This window comes from Acanthisitta chloris, unplaced genomic scaffold (genome assembly GCF_000695815.1).
Source record: "Acanthisitta chloris isolate BGI_N310 unplaced genomic scaffold, ASM69581v1 scaffold1310, whole genome shotgun sequence".
NCBI classification, from domain to species: domain Eukaryota; kingdom Metazoa; phylum Chordata; class Aves; order Passeriformes; family Acanthisittidae; genus Acanthisitta; species Acanthisitta chloris.
Genome location: NW_008652042.1, coordinates 60,490 through 75,554, shown reverse-complemented (window position 1 = coordinate 75,554; position 15,065 = coordinate 60,490). Strand labels below are relative to the sequence as shown.

The 15,065-nt window shown below is 39.4% G+C and overlaps 1 protein-coding gene across 1 annotated transcript in view; it reads right to left on the bottom strand.

The window, feature by feature from the left end:
- The window catches only part of LOC103802976 (reelin-like), a gene marked incomplete at both ends in the record, with an annotated part of 141,870 nt that overhangs the window by 96,905 nt on the left and 29,900 nt on the right, over positions 1-15,065 (bottom strand). Inside the window, 3 exons of the mRNA XM_009075514.1 lie at positions 3,900-3,978; positions 5,097-5,129; positions 10,660-10,730. Of these exons, the coding sequence (XP_009073762.1) occupies positions 3,900-3,978; positions 5,097-5,129; positions 10,660-10,730 (183 nt within the window). The remainder of the gene's footprint in view (positions 1-3,899; positions 3,979-5,096; positions 5,130-10,659; positions 10,731-15,065) is intronic.

Genomic DNA, 15,065 nt, shown 5'->3' with positions numbered 1-15,065 from the left:
CTCTCATCTCTGGCTTAGAGAGTCCCACCTCTCTCTGCTATTGTTCCTCACTTTGCTGAAGGGGAAACATCTGCTGTTTCCCCATTCCTATTTTTCATCTTGTTTCCCTCTACAATACCTGAGTTTGTGGACATTATATTGACTGATGTCTTTTGTGATGTCTGAACTACAAGGAAGATAAACATCTCAAGCTGCCAAGAGATTTTGAAACATAAATCTTTATGAAGTTTAATCCCACAGTTTTAGTGCAATTTGGAAACCACTTTAGGACCTCTCTCTCCTGTCACAAAGCTTTCCTCCACCTCTTTGCCACTGGAAATATCACTGTACCTGTACATTTCTCATATGCCATGAAGAAGTGATGACCAAGGGAATTTCTGTTCCTTATTGATTGATTTTACATGCTCAGCTATTCTTCATGCCACCTTTGACAACTGTGTCTTCTGTAAGTGATTGCTGTTTGGCATGCTGATAGGCTTTGAGATGAAACATGACATCAAGTTGGGAAGGAAGGCTTAGCCCACAACAAGCTTCTCTACAGGCTCTTTTTCAAATGTACTGAATCCTCTGTTATCTACAGCCCTAATATTAGAACTATTTTATACAGAAACATACATTAATGCCAGCATCTATCCTTAACATATTCTTTACTAATTTATACATCTTCTTAACATGAAAACATTTATCATAGGATTAAACAGAATATTTCTTCTAAATTTGTTCTTTCTGACCTGGTTTAGGTCTTATGTAGCACCTTTTTCATACTCTCCAGCCCAGTTTAATGAGGTTACATGGAGGTAAGATGGACACAGGAACAGGTGCTCAACAACCTAGACAGTCTTCCTCATACCACCCATATTGGACATCTTCTCATCCAGCCATTCCCAGGCAAATGGTACAGACACCCCTTCCTTACACAGGAAATCAATTATTTCCATGGTTCCTGAGAGTGATCTAACATTGTTCTATCAGTTTTCAGTAAGTCTCATGGACCACTTATCACCTGAACTACTGGACTTCTCATTGAAAAATGCATTAAACATTGTTATCTAATTAGTTCCACAGGTCAGCAGTGACCCACTGAGCATGGATGTTCCATTTACCATGGAGTGGGAATCACTTTCCTACCTTAACTTCTACAGCTAGTACATGTCAGACATAAAATACATTGGGCATTTATGAACATGTGAAGCACATTTGTTTCACAAGACAAGATGCATTTGTAACATTGGTGGCAAATAAGACCCAAGAAACAAGGAAATCCTTGCTTAAGTAAGCAAGTTTGTGTCTATGGTTGGAAATTTTGGAAATAATCATATTCTGACATGGTTGCACACTGGAAGAAAATAATATAAAAATTAGTTGGACAAATCACACAAGAAAATCCTCATGCTGGTTGAGTCCTAAGAAAATGAGAAAGATGAGACATGTTTCCATTCCTGCAGAAACCCTCCTTCTTCCTTCTCCTATGTGTCCTCTCCTGATGCCTCTTCCTCCTCTCCCCATCCCATTCCCACTATGGTAGTGTCTCCTGTATTCTTTCAATCACTAAACTTCGATTTAGGTCAGGAACCCATTCCCAGGTGCTGTGATTTTTCTGTTTATGAAGAGCCCAATCCCAACCTTCACTTTCTCTTCCCTCTGCAGCTCCAGAAACACTCATGGCCACTCCTTCCCTGTTCCTGAGCCTCCAAAGAAACAGATGGTTGCTGGGAAAGATGCATCCTTTAATGCATTTGAAATAGTAGGATTCCATAAAAACTAGGCAGTCACTCTCGAAATCATATGGTGCCCTCGTGCAAAATAGTTATTTGAATCGAGGCCTCTCCCAGCAATTGAGTGACACACAGGCTCTGCTGGGACTCATAAAATTAGACACACACAGAAGCTATAAAATGCTTTGCTGGTGCACTTGCATGGTACATTTCTGCCAGAGTTGCACATGCCAGAAAGGGGATCAGGAAAATATTAATCACTTCCAAGCCAGTGTTATGTAGGATTTGGGAAGAAAAGATCATAGGAAAGTACAAACACTCCTCTTTTCATCTTTACACAAATAATGGTTTCAGAAATGATTAGAGTGGCTTAGGCTAACTGGCCCCCAGTGGCACAGCACTGCTGGGGTATCTGCACACATGAGGCAGCTGCACACATCACAGCAGACCAGGACTGAGCTGGGCTGGAAACAGTGCTCCAGCACTTACTGCAATTGTTTGTGATAAAGATGGGATTTTAGCAGCTGCCAGGGGAAAAAATGCAATTTTAGGGTAGATGGCAACAACTGTTAATAATTCCTGATTTAACTCCCACTAGACAATCAAATGAGAATGAGCTTTCTGCCACGAAGCAGGTCTTCACTGGAGGCAGAGCTACTGTAGAAATCCTTTATGCTGAAAAGCTCATGATACCTCATTATGGTTTTCTTTTATTTCTGTTCCACTTCTATTTAGCATTGCTGAAAATGCTGCCTTCCTACTGTTGGTACAGGAAAATCTGTCTCAGGATTGCAGTGAGTTTGGGGATTCTCTCTCCCAGCTCCCATCTCTCTGCTCTCAACTGAGGTGGGGCAAATTTACTGTAGGGAGACCAAATCCAAATCTTGGGGACAAAAGGAGCAGAAGAGAGTGGGGTCTGTTAGTCTGAAATTTCTCTGTTGAGACTTCTATAAAGCAAGGATGAATTTAAAGATGAGCGCAAGGGATAAATAAATTATGGATGCTCCCAACAGACAAGCCCTCTGTGAGTTATGAGACATCTGCAGGGAAATAATGCCTCTTCTCATTTCTTTCCACTCAAGTCCATTTAACACACTGCTGCTAAAGCTATTTACCTTGGCAGCTATTCTGTAACCCATTAAGAGTCCTTGATCTACTCATTCCCATAAAGAAAGAGGGGTTTTTATGCTATAGTGTTGCAGGTCCTTAATGCCTCTGTCCAGAAAACCATTTAAAGAGCTGATACAAAAGGAACAAAAGGAGGAAAAATTGTAGGCACAAACTAAAAACTATTAGAACTGGTATGTGCAAAATAAAAATATCCATAAAATTCTGCAAACCACAGCATTTTTCACATAAGATGGTTAAACTGTGAAAGACCTGCACAGATGGGAAGTTGTGACAAGCCTTAATAAAATAGAAAATTAAGTCAGATTTCACAGAACAGATGTATTCTTAACCAGCAAATGCAGGTAACTGCTAAAATGCCCATCAACAATTTCTTTGAACAAGATAAACTAACCCAGTAAATTATTTCTGTGTCTTGTATGAATCAAATCAATAAAATTAGTCATATTTATGAAATAGGATTGGCAGGAATATTAGACTCTGTAACAATGTCATATAAAAACCATAGGCTCCAACCTTCAAAACCTCAAGTTAAGACCAAGAGATGTGTTTATCTGGCTATAATATGACCTGTAGATATATTCACTTCACAGAATAGAATCAGTTTTGTACTATGAGAGATTTATAACTCCCTTCTGTAATGTCTTACGCATATACCATATGAAACAGTACTCTGTGATCAATGTGATAAATGATCAATATTTAAGGCTGAGAGGACTAAGAGTCGTTTTTGCTAAAAGAACATCCATTTTGACTAAAAGTTCACAGTCTGTGATTGTTTCCAACTCCCCACTTCTAAGCTAAGGAGTGCCACTCCTAAAGGCTCCAACAACAGCCATCTCTCCATATTGCCCTGCTTTTACTGTTGCAGTCCTTAGAGATGTGGCTGTGACTTAAGGAGTCTATCCCTTCCAGAGAAGGATATTTGACTTTATTAATACTGAAATTATTATTTTTCCTCAACTCTCCTTTTTTTTATGAAACAGTGTATGGGTTGGGTCTCTGCAACCATCAGAGAATGGGGGAGCAGAGGAGAACATGAAGCCTGAAACTCACCACATGGTAGGATTCAATTCTTGCTGATGGTAAGAGTCAAAGTCATCTCGTAGGATTATGCTGTCACTGTGCATTTCAGCTGCAAAGAAAAGAAAGCAATATATGAAAAAAAAATCCAGTGTGAACATAGAATCATAGAACAGTCAAGGCTGGAGGAGACCTCTAGGATCATTGAGTCCAACCAATAACCTGTCACTGTTGTAACCCTTAAACCATATCCTCCAGCACCAGATCCAGATGCCTCTTAAGCTCCCTCAGGGGTGTGACTCCACCACCTCCCTGGGCAACCTATCCCAGTGCCTGGACACCCTAACAGGGAAAACATTTTTCTGAACACCTAATCTGAATCATTCCTGCCTCAGTTTATGTCCAGTCCCTCTAGTCCTCTCCCTGCAGGCACAGCATGTTCCCAGGTATACCTTGGAGGTGCACTGGGACGAAACTTTCCTCCCAATAACCCAGCACTGGTGTGAGGCTCTGTCCCACACTGAGGGTTATGGGTCATAGAGTCACAGAATGGTTTGGGTTGAAAGGGACCTTTAAGATCATCTAGTTTCAACCTCCCTGCCATGGGTAGGGAAACCTTTCACTAGGCCAGGTTGTTCAAAGTCACATCCAACCTGGCCTTGAACACTTCCTGGGATGAGGTATCCACAACTTCTCTGGGCAACATGTTCCAGTATCTCACCACCCTCACAGTAAAGAATTTCTTCACTATATCTATTCTAAACAGGCTCTCTATTAGTTTAAAACCATTTCCCCTTGTTCTATTGCTATATGCCCTTGTAAAAAGCCTCTCTCCAGATCTCCTGTATGTCCCCTTTAGGTGCTGGAAGGTGCTCTCAGGTCTCCCCAGGGCTTCCTCTTTTCCAGGCTAAACAATCCCCACTCTCTCACCCTTGAGAGCTGCTTCAGTCCTGGTTCTCATGCAAACAGCTACTCTAATACATAACTAGGAAGAAAAGTTCTCTAGCATGATATACTCACACTGCAAGGGTTCAAAGGCAACAAATAAACAGCACTAAAAATCACAATGTTGAAACAACTAATCAGAATTAGACACAAATAACTTCATTTTATATGAGTCTCATAATATTTGAATTCCCTAGAGGTATATTCATATGACCTTACAGATTTTTCTATTATAATAAAGTTAGTGATTCTGAGTTTTAGTAGTAAGAATGACAAATCACCTACCTAGGTGAGGATGTAAGGGAGCTTCTGTTGGGGCTGTGGAAAAGAAAGACACAGTGCATTAGTATCTTCTATAATCAGGGCTTAATTGCAGCATGAAAAATCGATTCAGCTTAAAACAAATTGTACAGTACATGTTCTCTTAGGTCAGTTATCCTGATAGCTTAATGATGAAAAATGTGATAAACCTCCAAAGTTATAAAAAGACAACAGGCAAGGTAAAATAACTATTCTCTTAATTAAAAGAAGCATCATAATAAATGAAAGACAGTACTGATTGTACCGAAAGGCAAGAAAGATCACTTCTAGTCTAGAATTATGAGGTACTATTAGAAATAATTTGGATTAAGTTTCAGTAATTCAATGCTTGACAAAGAGAGTGGGAATTAAGTTGAATGACAGAAACAGCCTAGGTGAGGCAAAAAATGCCACACTTTGACCATTCATACTGTACTGAACAACATTTTACTGGGCATATTTTTGGGGGAAATAATCCTAATATTTCCTGGGCAACAAGCAACAGACTGACTTCACAAATCACTGAATCAAACACTTATCTCAAAGCATATCTTTACAGGCATTGCTGATCAAATCCCAGGAGATCTTTGCCTTCCAAGAAACAGTAGAGTATCATAATGACACACTGCAAGGGTGTGCTATGACACATGTGTGTGCAATGACAAATCCTTATTGAGTAGTCTTCTACTAACACTTTGTAATAGGAGTCTTGGTGTAACATTACACAAAAAAAAACCAGAATGTGTGTAAAAAGACACAGCTACATAAAAATATAGGGAAGTCTAGAAAGTGGCTACGCAGTGTTCTAGATCCTCCATGGTAGCTCCTACATCCAAAGACTTGCCCAATCTTAAGCCAAAGTTACACCTCTTTTATGGAGGCAAAGGGGATGCATATAATGAAGGTCGTGGGGAGCAGCTATCTTTCTTGCCTCTCAGTACCTCACCCCTGGGTCTATATTTCTAGCTGACCTAAATTGTGGCAGTACTCCTGATTTCTTCAGCTTCTTTGCAAAAAATTACTGAAGTACTGCAATTTCTGTCATAACATCTGACAAATTAAAAATAGGTTAAAAATAAACATAAAAATGAATGCAGCAATCTGTGTAGAGCTGTCACACATAGTCATTTGAATAGAAAGTCCAACACAAATCTCAAGAATTTAATTTTTCTCTTCCTGCTTACTCTCTAAACACTTGGTTTGCTAGGAGGCATGACATTCTGCAATGAAATTGCAACACTTCGTGGGGAAATGGGTGATTAAGAAGACCAAGCAATCAACAGCTGAGGTATCTGCAGACCAGAAAAGGATGGCAAGTATGGATTTACCTTAGACAGAAAACTTTGGTTTAACTGACTTACTGCTTGGAAGACTGATATTATAGAATCATAGAATCAACTGGGTTGGAAAAGACCTCCAAGATCACCAAGTCCAACCCTGCTGTGGTTATTAGACCATGGCACTAAGGACCATATCCAGCCTCATCTTAGAAACCTCCAGGGATAGTGAATCCACCACCTCCCTGGGCAGCACATTCCAATGCCTATAAAAAATCTCTTCCTAATGTCTAACCTAAACCTCCCCTGGCAGAGCTTAGCTAAAGGTAATGATATGGTGCAGAGTAGCTATAGAGTGCAAAGATATAAATTTACAATTTAAAAGGAATTCTACAATACTTCAGACTGAGAGGGAAAAAGCAAGATCATCTCAGTTCATATTTTAAACCATGATTCGCTTTCTTAGCTGTTCCTTAGGCACATGGTTGGATGGTTTTGAATTTAGAATCAGTATTTGTGTGGCTGCAAAATGCATCTTAGCTTGAATGAGAATGTAGTACCTTTTAAAAAAGTAAAGTAAATGAATTTATTATTTGATTTTTAACTAGCACCCCGGGTATGCGCAGAGCTTTACAAGAGATGAATTGTATTGAGCAAAGAATGGAAGCAGAGCTCAACTGAGGTCATAATCTAAGAGGCATAAGCAAATACAACATGAGAAAATGTAAGGGAATGTAGAGTGCTTGCCTTGTAAAACAAGGCAATCCCTTTGGTAAGGAACCACAGAGAAGAAAGTGCACAGTAGGAAGTGGTTTAGAGAGAGAAAGGCCACAGTCAAACTGGAAGCGTGAGAATCTCGAGGAAAGTAATGGAGAATTCAAAAGTCAATGGGGACATTGTAGGAGTCTGAGTCCAGGGGACGAGGGAGAAAGAAGGCATCTTTAGGATTAAAAGGTTACAATTTTCTGTGGATGAAGTAAGACTACTGATAGGTTAAGCCAGTTGAAAAATATGCCCCGTTTTGGTCAAACTGGAAGGTAGGGAAATACGAAAGTGGGAAAGGAATGTCATCTTCAGACAGAGAAACTGGAATGTGAGGAGGGGAAAAAAAGATTAGGCGGTGGTCCTGGAGCCAATGGAAAAGTAAGAACTGAAATCATTAAACATGGTAATGGTTAACCATTAAGCAAAACTAGTCTCCATTCAGTTGAAAAGAGATTAATGCAAATTGAACACATCCCAGCAGCATCCATTTGTACTATCGAAACCCATATTCCATAGGTCTGTGGAGTCAAGTCTGTGTATAGGGACAGAATCATAAAATCATAGAATCATCAAGGTTGGAGGTGACCTCTAAGATCATCAGGTCCAACCATTAAGTCCAACTTGGTGTCATCTGCATTTTTACTGAGATGCACTCAATCCCCACATCCAGAACACCACTGAAGATGTTAAACAGGCCCCAAACATGAGCCCTGGGGAGCACCACTAGTGACAAATCCCAACTGGATTTAGCTCCACTCACCACAACCCTCTGGGCCATCAGCCAGTTATATAAAATGAAGTTAAATAAAGAAGAAACAACCAAAAAATCAGATTGTTTAACATGACCCAGAAAATTGATTTGCAGTGCCAGGTTTTAATAGCTCTTGAATTCATTCCTCTAATGTTTGATTTTGCCTGTCAAGTCAACTCAGTAGCACCAATAGAATCATAGAATCACAGACTGGTTTGGGTTGAAAAGGACCTCAAAGGCCAACCCCTGCCATGGGCAGGGACACTTTCCACTAGCCTAAGTTGCTCAACATTCTATGTATGTTTTCCCATGCCCTAATTATTTCATCATCTGAAAACTTCCCTTTGAAAAGAACCACCTGGAGGTCTTTGTTCTGTTTGACTTACTATTATGCTACTATGTATTAATGTATGACTTTATGTATGTATTTATTAATGTATGAGTTTTTGCTCTACTCAAGCCAGGAATAAATATGAAGCAATCTGCACAACACTAAGTTTACCTTATTTTCCATTTATTTTGATGGTAGATCAACAAGTTAACTATAAGGTTAATTAAATACATTATTAGTGGCAAGAATATCATCAGTCATTGTGATCCTTATTTGTCCTTAAAAGTATTTCTAAGGCATCTGTCTTTTCTGCCTTTGCTTACACAGTTTTTGTTTGGTTTATTTTTCTGTTTGTGCTGGATTAATTCTTCCTATGATAATTTTTAGGTCTCCTTTCTTTGACATCCAATAAAATTCTCATAAAACTAAAAGCTTACATCAGCTCTTGAAGATCTCTCTAGCTTCCTAAAATATGTATTATACTCTGAACACAGAGCCTTTTAAGTGATTATTTTACTTTCTTTGGTGTCTTTCCTCAAGGCATAATTTCTTATTCTGTTTACATTATACATATGGCTGCTTGTTTGGCATTTCCATCTCTTAATATTACCCTTTATCATCCTCTAATTCTCTTCAAAATACAAAATACACCTTTTTGTTTTTCACTGCACAAATCCCATTAACTCTATCAGGATTTATTAATGCACATCTGAGGGTGAACAGCCACAGTGAACACGATTTCTGAGATTCCTTGCTACTTTCACATCTTCATGTATCTCTTTTGTACTGGATATCATAAAGTCTGATATCAGCTCCAGAGAACATACTTACTAAGAAGATGTCCTGTAATAAATCTATGGAGTTTCCTGTGCTTTTATTTTTCTTTATTTAATATGTCACATCATTCATTACCATTTCAGTATAGTAATGTTTAGGGCTAGAAACAGACCAGAAAACCAGTTTACCTTGCTGTTTTGCATATATATTAATATGATATTTGCATCTAAATAACTTCACTAATTCTTTCTGAAAGAATCCTTTGTTTATATCAGCAGTGTTGATGAAACTGGAATAAAAGAAGTGAGGTTTGCTTCAAAGAAAGCCTCTTTTCTTTGAATAGGAATATTAATTCTCGTAGTATAAGAGCTGTAATAGTATGCAGCGTTTAGAGACTAATGCAATGCACACTGTCAGCTGAAGAAATAAGGACAAAAAGGCAGAGGAAAGCCTGGGTCTGGAAGGGATGGGAGGAAGGGCAATGTGCAGTGCAGTGGTTGAATATCTGAGTCAAGGAAACTGTGGCTGAGCTAGGAAACTATGGGCAGAGAAGCTATGGTGAATACCTCTTGAATCCACGACCTCTCTGGGCAATCTGTTCAGTGCTCAGTGACTGCACAGGAAAGAAGTTCTTCCTTGTGTTCAGGTGGAATTTCCTGGGCATCAGTTTTTTGCCTGTTACCTCTTGTTTTATTGGTTTCTACCACTGAGAAGAGTCTGATCCTTCATCTTGGCAGTTCCCATTCATGTACTTGAATCCATTAATGAGGTCCCTCTCAGTGTCTCTTCCTGAGACTGAACAGGCCCAACTCCCTCAGCCTTTCCTCACAAGGATCAACATCTTCAATCCCTATAGCTCTAATGCCCTCAAAAGATGTATTTTATAGGATTTTCTCTTGTGTGCTAATATGACATTTCCCATTTTGAAATATTTATTTTAGACCAGCAGGCCCATGTTTCATTGTTTCTTTTCACATGGAAATATCACTGAAATTTTGTGGATATAACTGGATCAGGAGAGATCCAAAAATGACAGATAGCTTCTCTACTTCCCGCTGTTTTAATGAAGCAAGTTCATAGCAGAGTTCTGTTTGCAGACAACAGCTGACAACAGGACTTTTTTTTCAGTTATTCAACAAAAGAATAAGCCATGCAAACAATTAGATTTTGAAAGTTTCTGTAAGTCAAACAATTTGTTTAGCTATAAAAATGATCAAATGTTGTAGGTGACGGGCAAAAATTCAATGGCCTACTTTCAGAAAATGGGAAGGCAGATTCTTCACAAGGACATGTGTGAGCTGGATGATAAACAAAGCTTTTGCTGCAGGCATATTGCTGCTTTTTTTTTTTGTTTATAGTTAATACAGCGAGAGCTAAAACTCAGTTTGTGGTTTTGACAAAAATGTTGGTTATTACAGGCTGATTTCAGGCAAGTGCTTAATGTTACTTTAATTTTTGTATCTTCCTCAACACTTAGCAAAGACAACAGAGGGGTTTCCTAGATAGAAACTGTAAGTTTTAAAAATGTAAATAAAATCCTGATACTAAATTTTCTATGGAATAGATTTTATGAAAAGCAACACTGACATGCAGACAAAATGGAAAACCACATTTGCCAGATATTTTTAGAATGATGGTGACTCTTACCTCCCTGTTCACACAGCTGTTGTGCTAAGGCATCCTTGAATATAACTTGGCCCCTATGAGTAGCTGTAGCCCTGTGAACATAAAAAAGACAACAATTAATAATGTAGGATACTTATTTATATAAGTGTATCATAGAATTTTACAGGTTGGAATGGACCTTAGAGATCATCTAGTCCCAACCCCCTGCCCTGGGCAGGGACACCTCCCACCAGAGCAGGTTGCTCAAGGCTCATCCACCCGGGCTGTGAACACTGCCAGGGTTGGGGCAGCCACAGCCTCCCTGGGCAACCTGTGCCAGTGTCTCACCACCCTCACAGGAAAAAACCATTTTCCTAATATCTAACCTAAATTTCCCCTCTTTCAATTTACACTCATTGCCACTTGTCCTGTCCCTGCAGCTCCTAACAAAGAGTCCCTCTCCAGCTTCTCTGCAGACTCCTTATATCTATATACATGACTTATCAAATCAGAAGTCCCATTCTGCTTCCTTCTCACGTTGTTCTTTTTGTACTCTTTTACCTTTATAGTATAATTTATAGGGACTGTTTTTCACGCAGCAAAAGAAGAGTTCCTACACCAAAATGGCTGGGTTGGTAACAAAAATCACTGGCACAACAATTCGGTGAAGGACATGAGTAAAAGTAAGTGTATCACAAAGCTGAGCACATTGCTCTGCCTGGGAAAGTGTGTCTGTCCCAGTGCAGAACAGAAGAAAAGGTTGTAGAGGTTGGAAGGGTGTCCAGAAATCTTGTCTGCAAAGGGAGGTCTGAGTAATCTCTCTGCCCCAGGCCTGTGTCAAACATCTCTGAAAGAAAGAGATCTGTATTTCTTGCTATGTTGCACTGAGTTTTGCTGCCAATTAAGTTAATTCTTTAAATTTCCTTCATTGTCCAGAGAAGATAAAGTGGATTAGTTTCTCCATTTTCTTAAAATCAGCATCATTCTTTCTCTTTTTTCCCCTCAAAGTAAGAAGCCCAGTACCTTTACACTGCCTGCCCTCCAGCCAGTCACTTTCTGAACAATGTACTGTTTTCTTGGTCTCCTCTGGTCTCAGTCCATCTCCATCTTTGAGAAAGTGATATGCCTATAGTTGCACACAGAGTTACTATACTTGAGGTCTCAGCAGTTTTGTCTAAAGAATAATTATTTGCCATTAGTGACCCAGACCAACTAATGCACCACAGAGAAAGATTTGTCATTTTTTCTCATGATCAGCTAGAAATACAAAGCCATGTGATTTGTTTTTCTCTTACAGAGCTGTCATGCTAACAGTGCTGTTATTATTTATTCCCAATTGCTCATTCCTCCCGTTTTCCAAGTGCAGTACTTCACAACATCAGTTTTATCTCAGAGATTTCAAAACCTTTCAGCATTTGCAAGTGTTGCACTTGAAGTCTGATTTCTTTGAAAGTTCTTCCAATATCTGTCTAGACTCATACACACTCTTCATACCTGTTCTTTAGCCTTTCTCTAATTAACACTAATGGGCTCAGTATAGATCCATGTGAACTCCTTGAAATAGCCTCTCAGTTCAACAGTAAGATGTTGAAAGCTGCTTTATGAGTGCAGTTTTGCAGCCAGCTGTGTGCCCTCTCTCATGGATCATGCCTTGCTTGCTTGTAAAATGTCAGGAAGGACCATAAAGGAATGGTCTGAAAATGAAAAGTCAAAACACAGTATTTTTTTCTTGGCTCCTAGGCCAGTTACACTGAGAAGAAAGAAAAGTAACACATCTAATACTAAATTTTTCACATACAGTGGATCCTCGTGATAACACCCACCAGCAAACTGTCAGAGTGCAAACAGGAGTAAACAAAAGCTTCTCTGGGATCTACTTTGCTTCCTGTACGTTTAGAAAATCTCTATTTACATCAATGTGTGTGTCCAGAAATGCAAAACTATGAACACCTGACACTCCTAGGGTTTTCAGGGCTCTCTTCCTCTGCTTGCAGAAGGAGAGAACTGTGTTGCCTTGTCCATCTTGGACTTTCAGAGAGAGATGTAAAGTTGGAGCCTTACCTCACCTGGCAGTAATAGTATTTTTGTCACAGTCCCAAGATCACATTACCCGTGTGAGGTTTTGGTTTTGTCTACCACGTGCATCATGGAAACTGTTTTAGCACTTCCAGCACTTCTGTAAAACACAGCAAACCTTCGTGCCACAGTTCTTCATTAGCATTTCTTAATCTGCTGTCACAATCACACTGAGTACACAGTAAAATAAAAACAAATATATCGTTCCAGCACATAAAGGCAAGAAAGGTGAGACTTGAAGTCCCATTTAAAAATACGAAGTACTTCTTAAAGCTCTGTTGTGATGAATGTGCAAGAAACTATGACCACTACATATAGTTCTGCAAATTTCCTTAGAGGTGTACATAGTCACACAAGTCAGAACAAACTCCAAAATCAAACATTGGCTCAGATTTCTTTAGAAGAACCAGATACTTCCTCTAACAGCTAAAATGGCAGAGCATCCCATCACCAGCTTTGGGTTCAATGCAGCACCAACAGTTATGTTTTGAAAACACATTTCATTGTGGGAATTCCATGTATTGAGCTTCCCTGGCTCACCATGCAAGAAAAAAGCCACACCTAAGGCACAGAAGGTATTTTGTACAACATTTCTATCCCCCAGGGCCAGCAGGGTGGAAGAGAGGGTTCTTTGCAGACAGTGGGAAAGAAAACTTATATTAGCAGTGGACCAGGACTTCAGAGGTGCTGTTTATGCAAGAGCCCAGGATACAATTCAGGATGTACACAACAACGATGGCAACCACAGCATTCCTTTATGAGGCAGATAAGAGCAAACTCTTGAAACACAGACCACATGCAGAGGGGAGCCTGAGCATGTGTCTGAATGCAAACGAATATCAAATAATACCAATAATACCAAACTGTGTCCTGTTTACTGGATCTCTGCATGCGTGTGAGAAAAAGGGGGTTTGGGCAGGGAGCCAGGAGCCAGTTGAATGATCGGCATCTCTCTGTGTCTATCATCCCTTGCTTGATAATGCAGACTAGGAGCCAATTATTGCTGTTCCATAGCAGGAGTGATCTGCACCCTGGGGACAGCAGCGCTGCATGGGAAGGGCACTGCTCACACCAGTGTTAGTCTTGCAACAGGCAAATAGGCACCAGCTGGGGCAGCTTCAGAGAATTATTAAGGGTATTGCTACTGTCAGTTTACCAGCATTATCTGCTTGTTTTCCTCTGTATTTATGCTTTATTCATGGATCAAATGACAATAATGTAGCAAGGTTATGCATAAACTAAGCTGCTTCTAGAAAGAAGTGCAAACCACACACCTTCTCCATATTGAACTTTCTTTGCTGGTCGTGTTCGTGGAGCAGGATCACAAATCTGGGTTTTTCTCTTTTAAAATCATGTCACACATCCAAACACATATCCATTGCTATATTCACATTCCAGTCTAAAAGCTACATAATATTTATGGTAATGATAATGAAAATAATACTGGTAATGCCTGAAAAAGACTCTATTAAAGAAAGAAAATTACTCAACTATTAATTATGGGAGTTAGGGTTTGTGACTTATATATCCTGTAACTGGGTTTTGTGCTGTTTTTCAAAAGTTTCTATATTGTCTTTAATGTAGTTAAATATTACTTAGAGGAAGAGTACTTACTAGCTATTAATTACTGTTACTCCACACCAGCCTCTAGTCCCACTCTGACATTGTATGCTATTCATTCACAGCTAAAGGGCAAGTGACTAATCAAATCTAAGCTGTCAGTCAGCCAAAAGGCAAGATTCATGCTCCATGTGTCCCCAGAGGTAATTCCTAAGTAGGAATGAATCTTTCCAAAGGGATAAGAAATAAAAGAAAAATGGGAGAGAACAGGAACATCCTGACATGGTAAGTAAGAGCTTTGAAAGAAAAACCACTTAGAGGTAATAAGGTTCTTCTTTATATTAACTTCACTTTTCCATTAGCCTAGATGTATTTGTCTGCTTGGGGCTATGCAAGAGAGAGAGGAAAATGTGTTTTTAGAAGTAGCATGAGGAGATAAACTGCTGACAGAGAAAGAAAGAGGTCTGAACTCAAGAAGACTATATCAGGTGTCAAGGCTCGCTGGCAGTTCAAGGCATTACTAACCCCATACTTCAATTGCAGCAATTTTTAAAAGAATTTTCCTTCCTAAACCACAACTATTCAAGTTGAAATCAGGTGCCAATAAAACTTCTAGATTATCTGTCACTGAAAAGCAAAAAAATAATTATATATATAGCCCATGTCACCTGTGAAACAGGACTTAAAGTGCCTGCTCAAGTGCCAACAAGCTTAAAAACACTTTATTTGAGTGCAGTTTTGCTAGCTCCTCTGAACATAGCAGAAGTAATATCAATTTGTCCCCTGTGTGATGGCACAAATCGTTCCAGGTG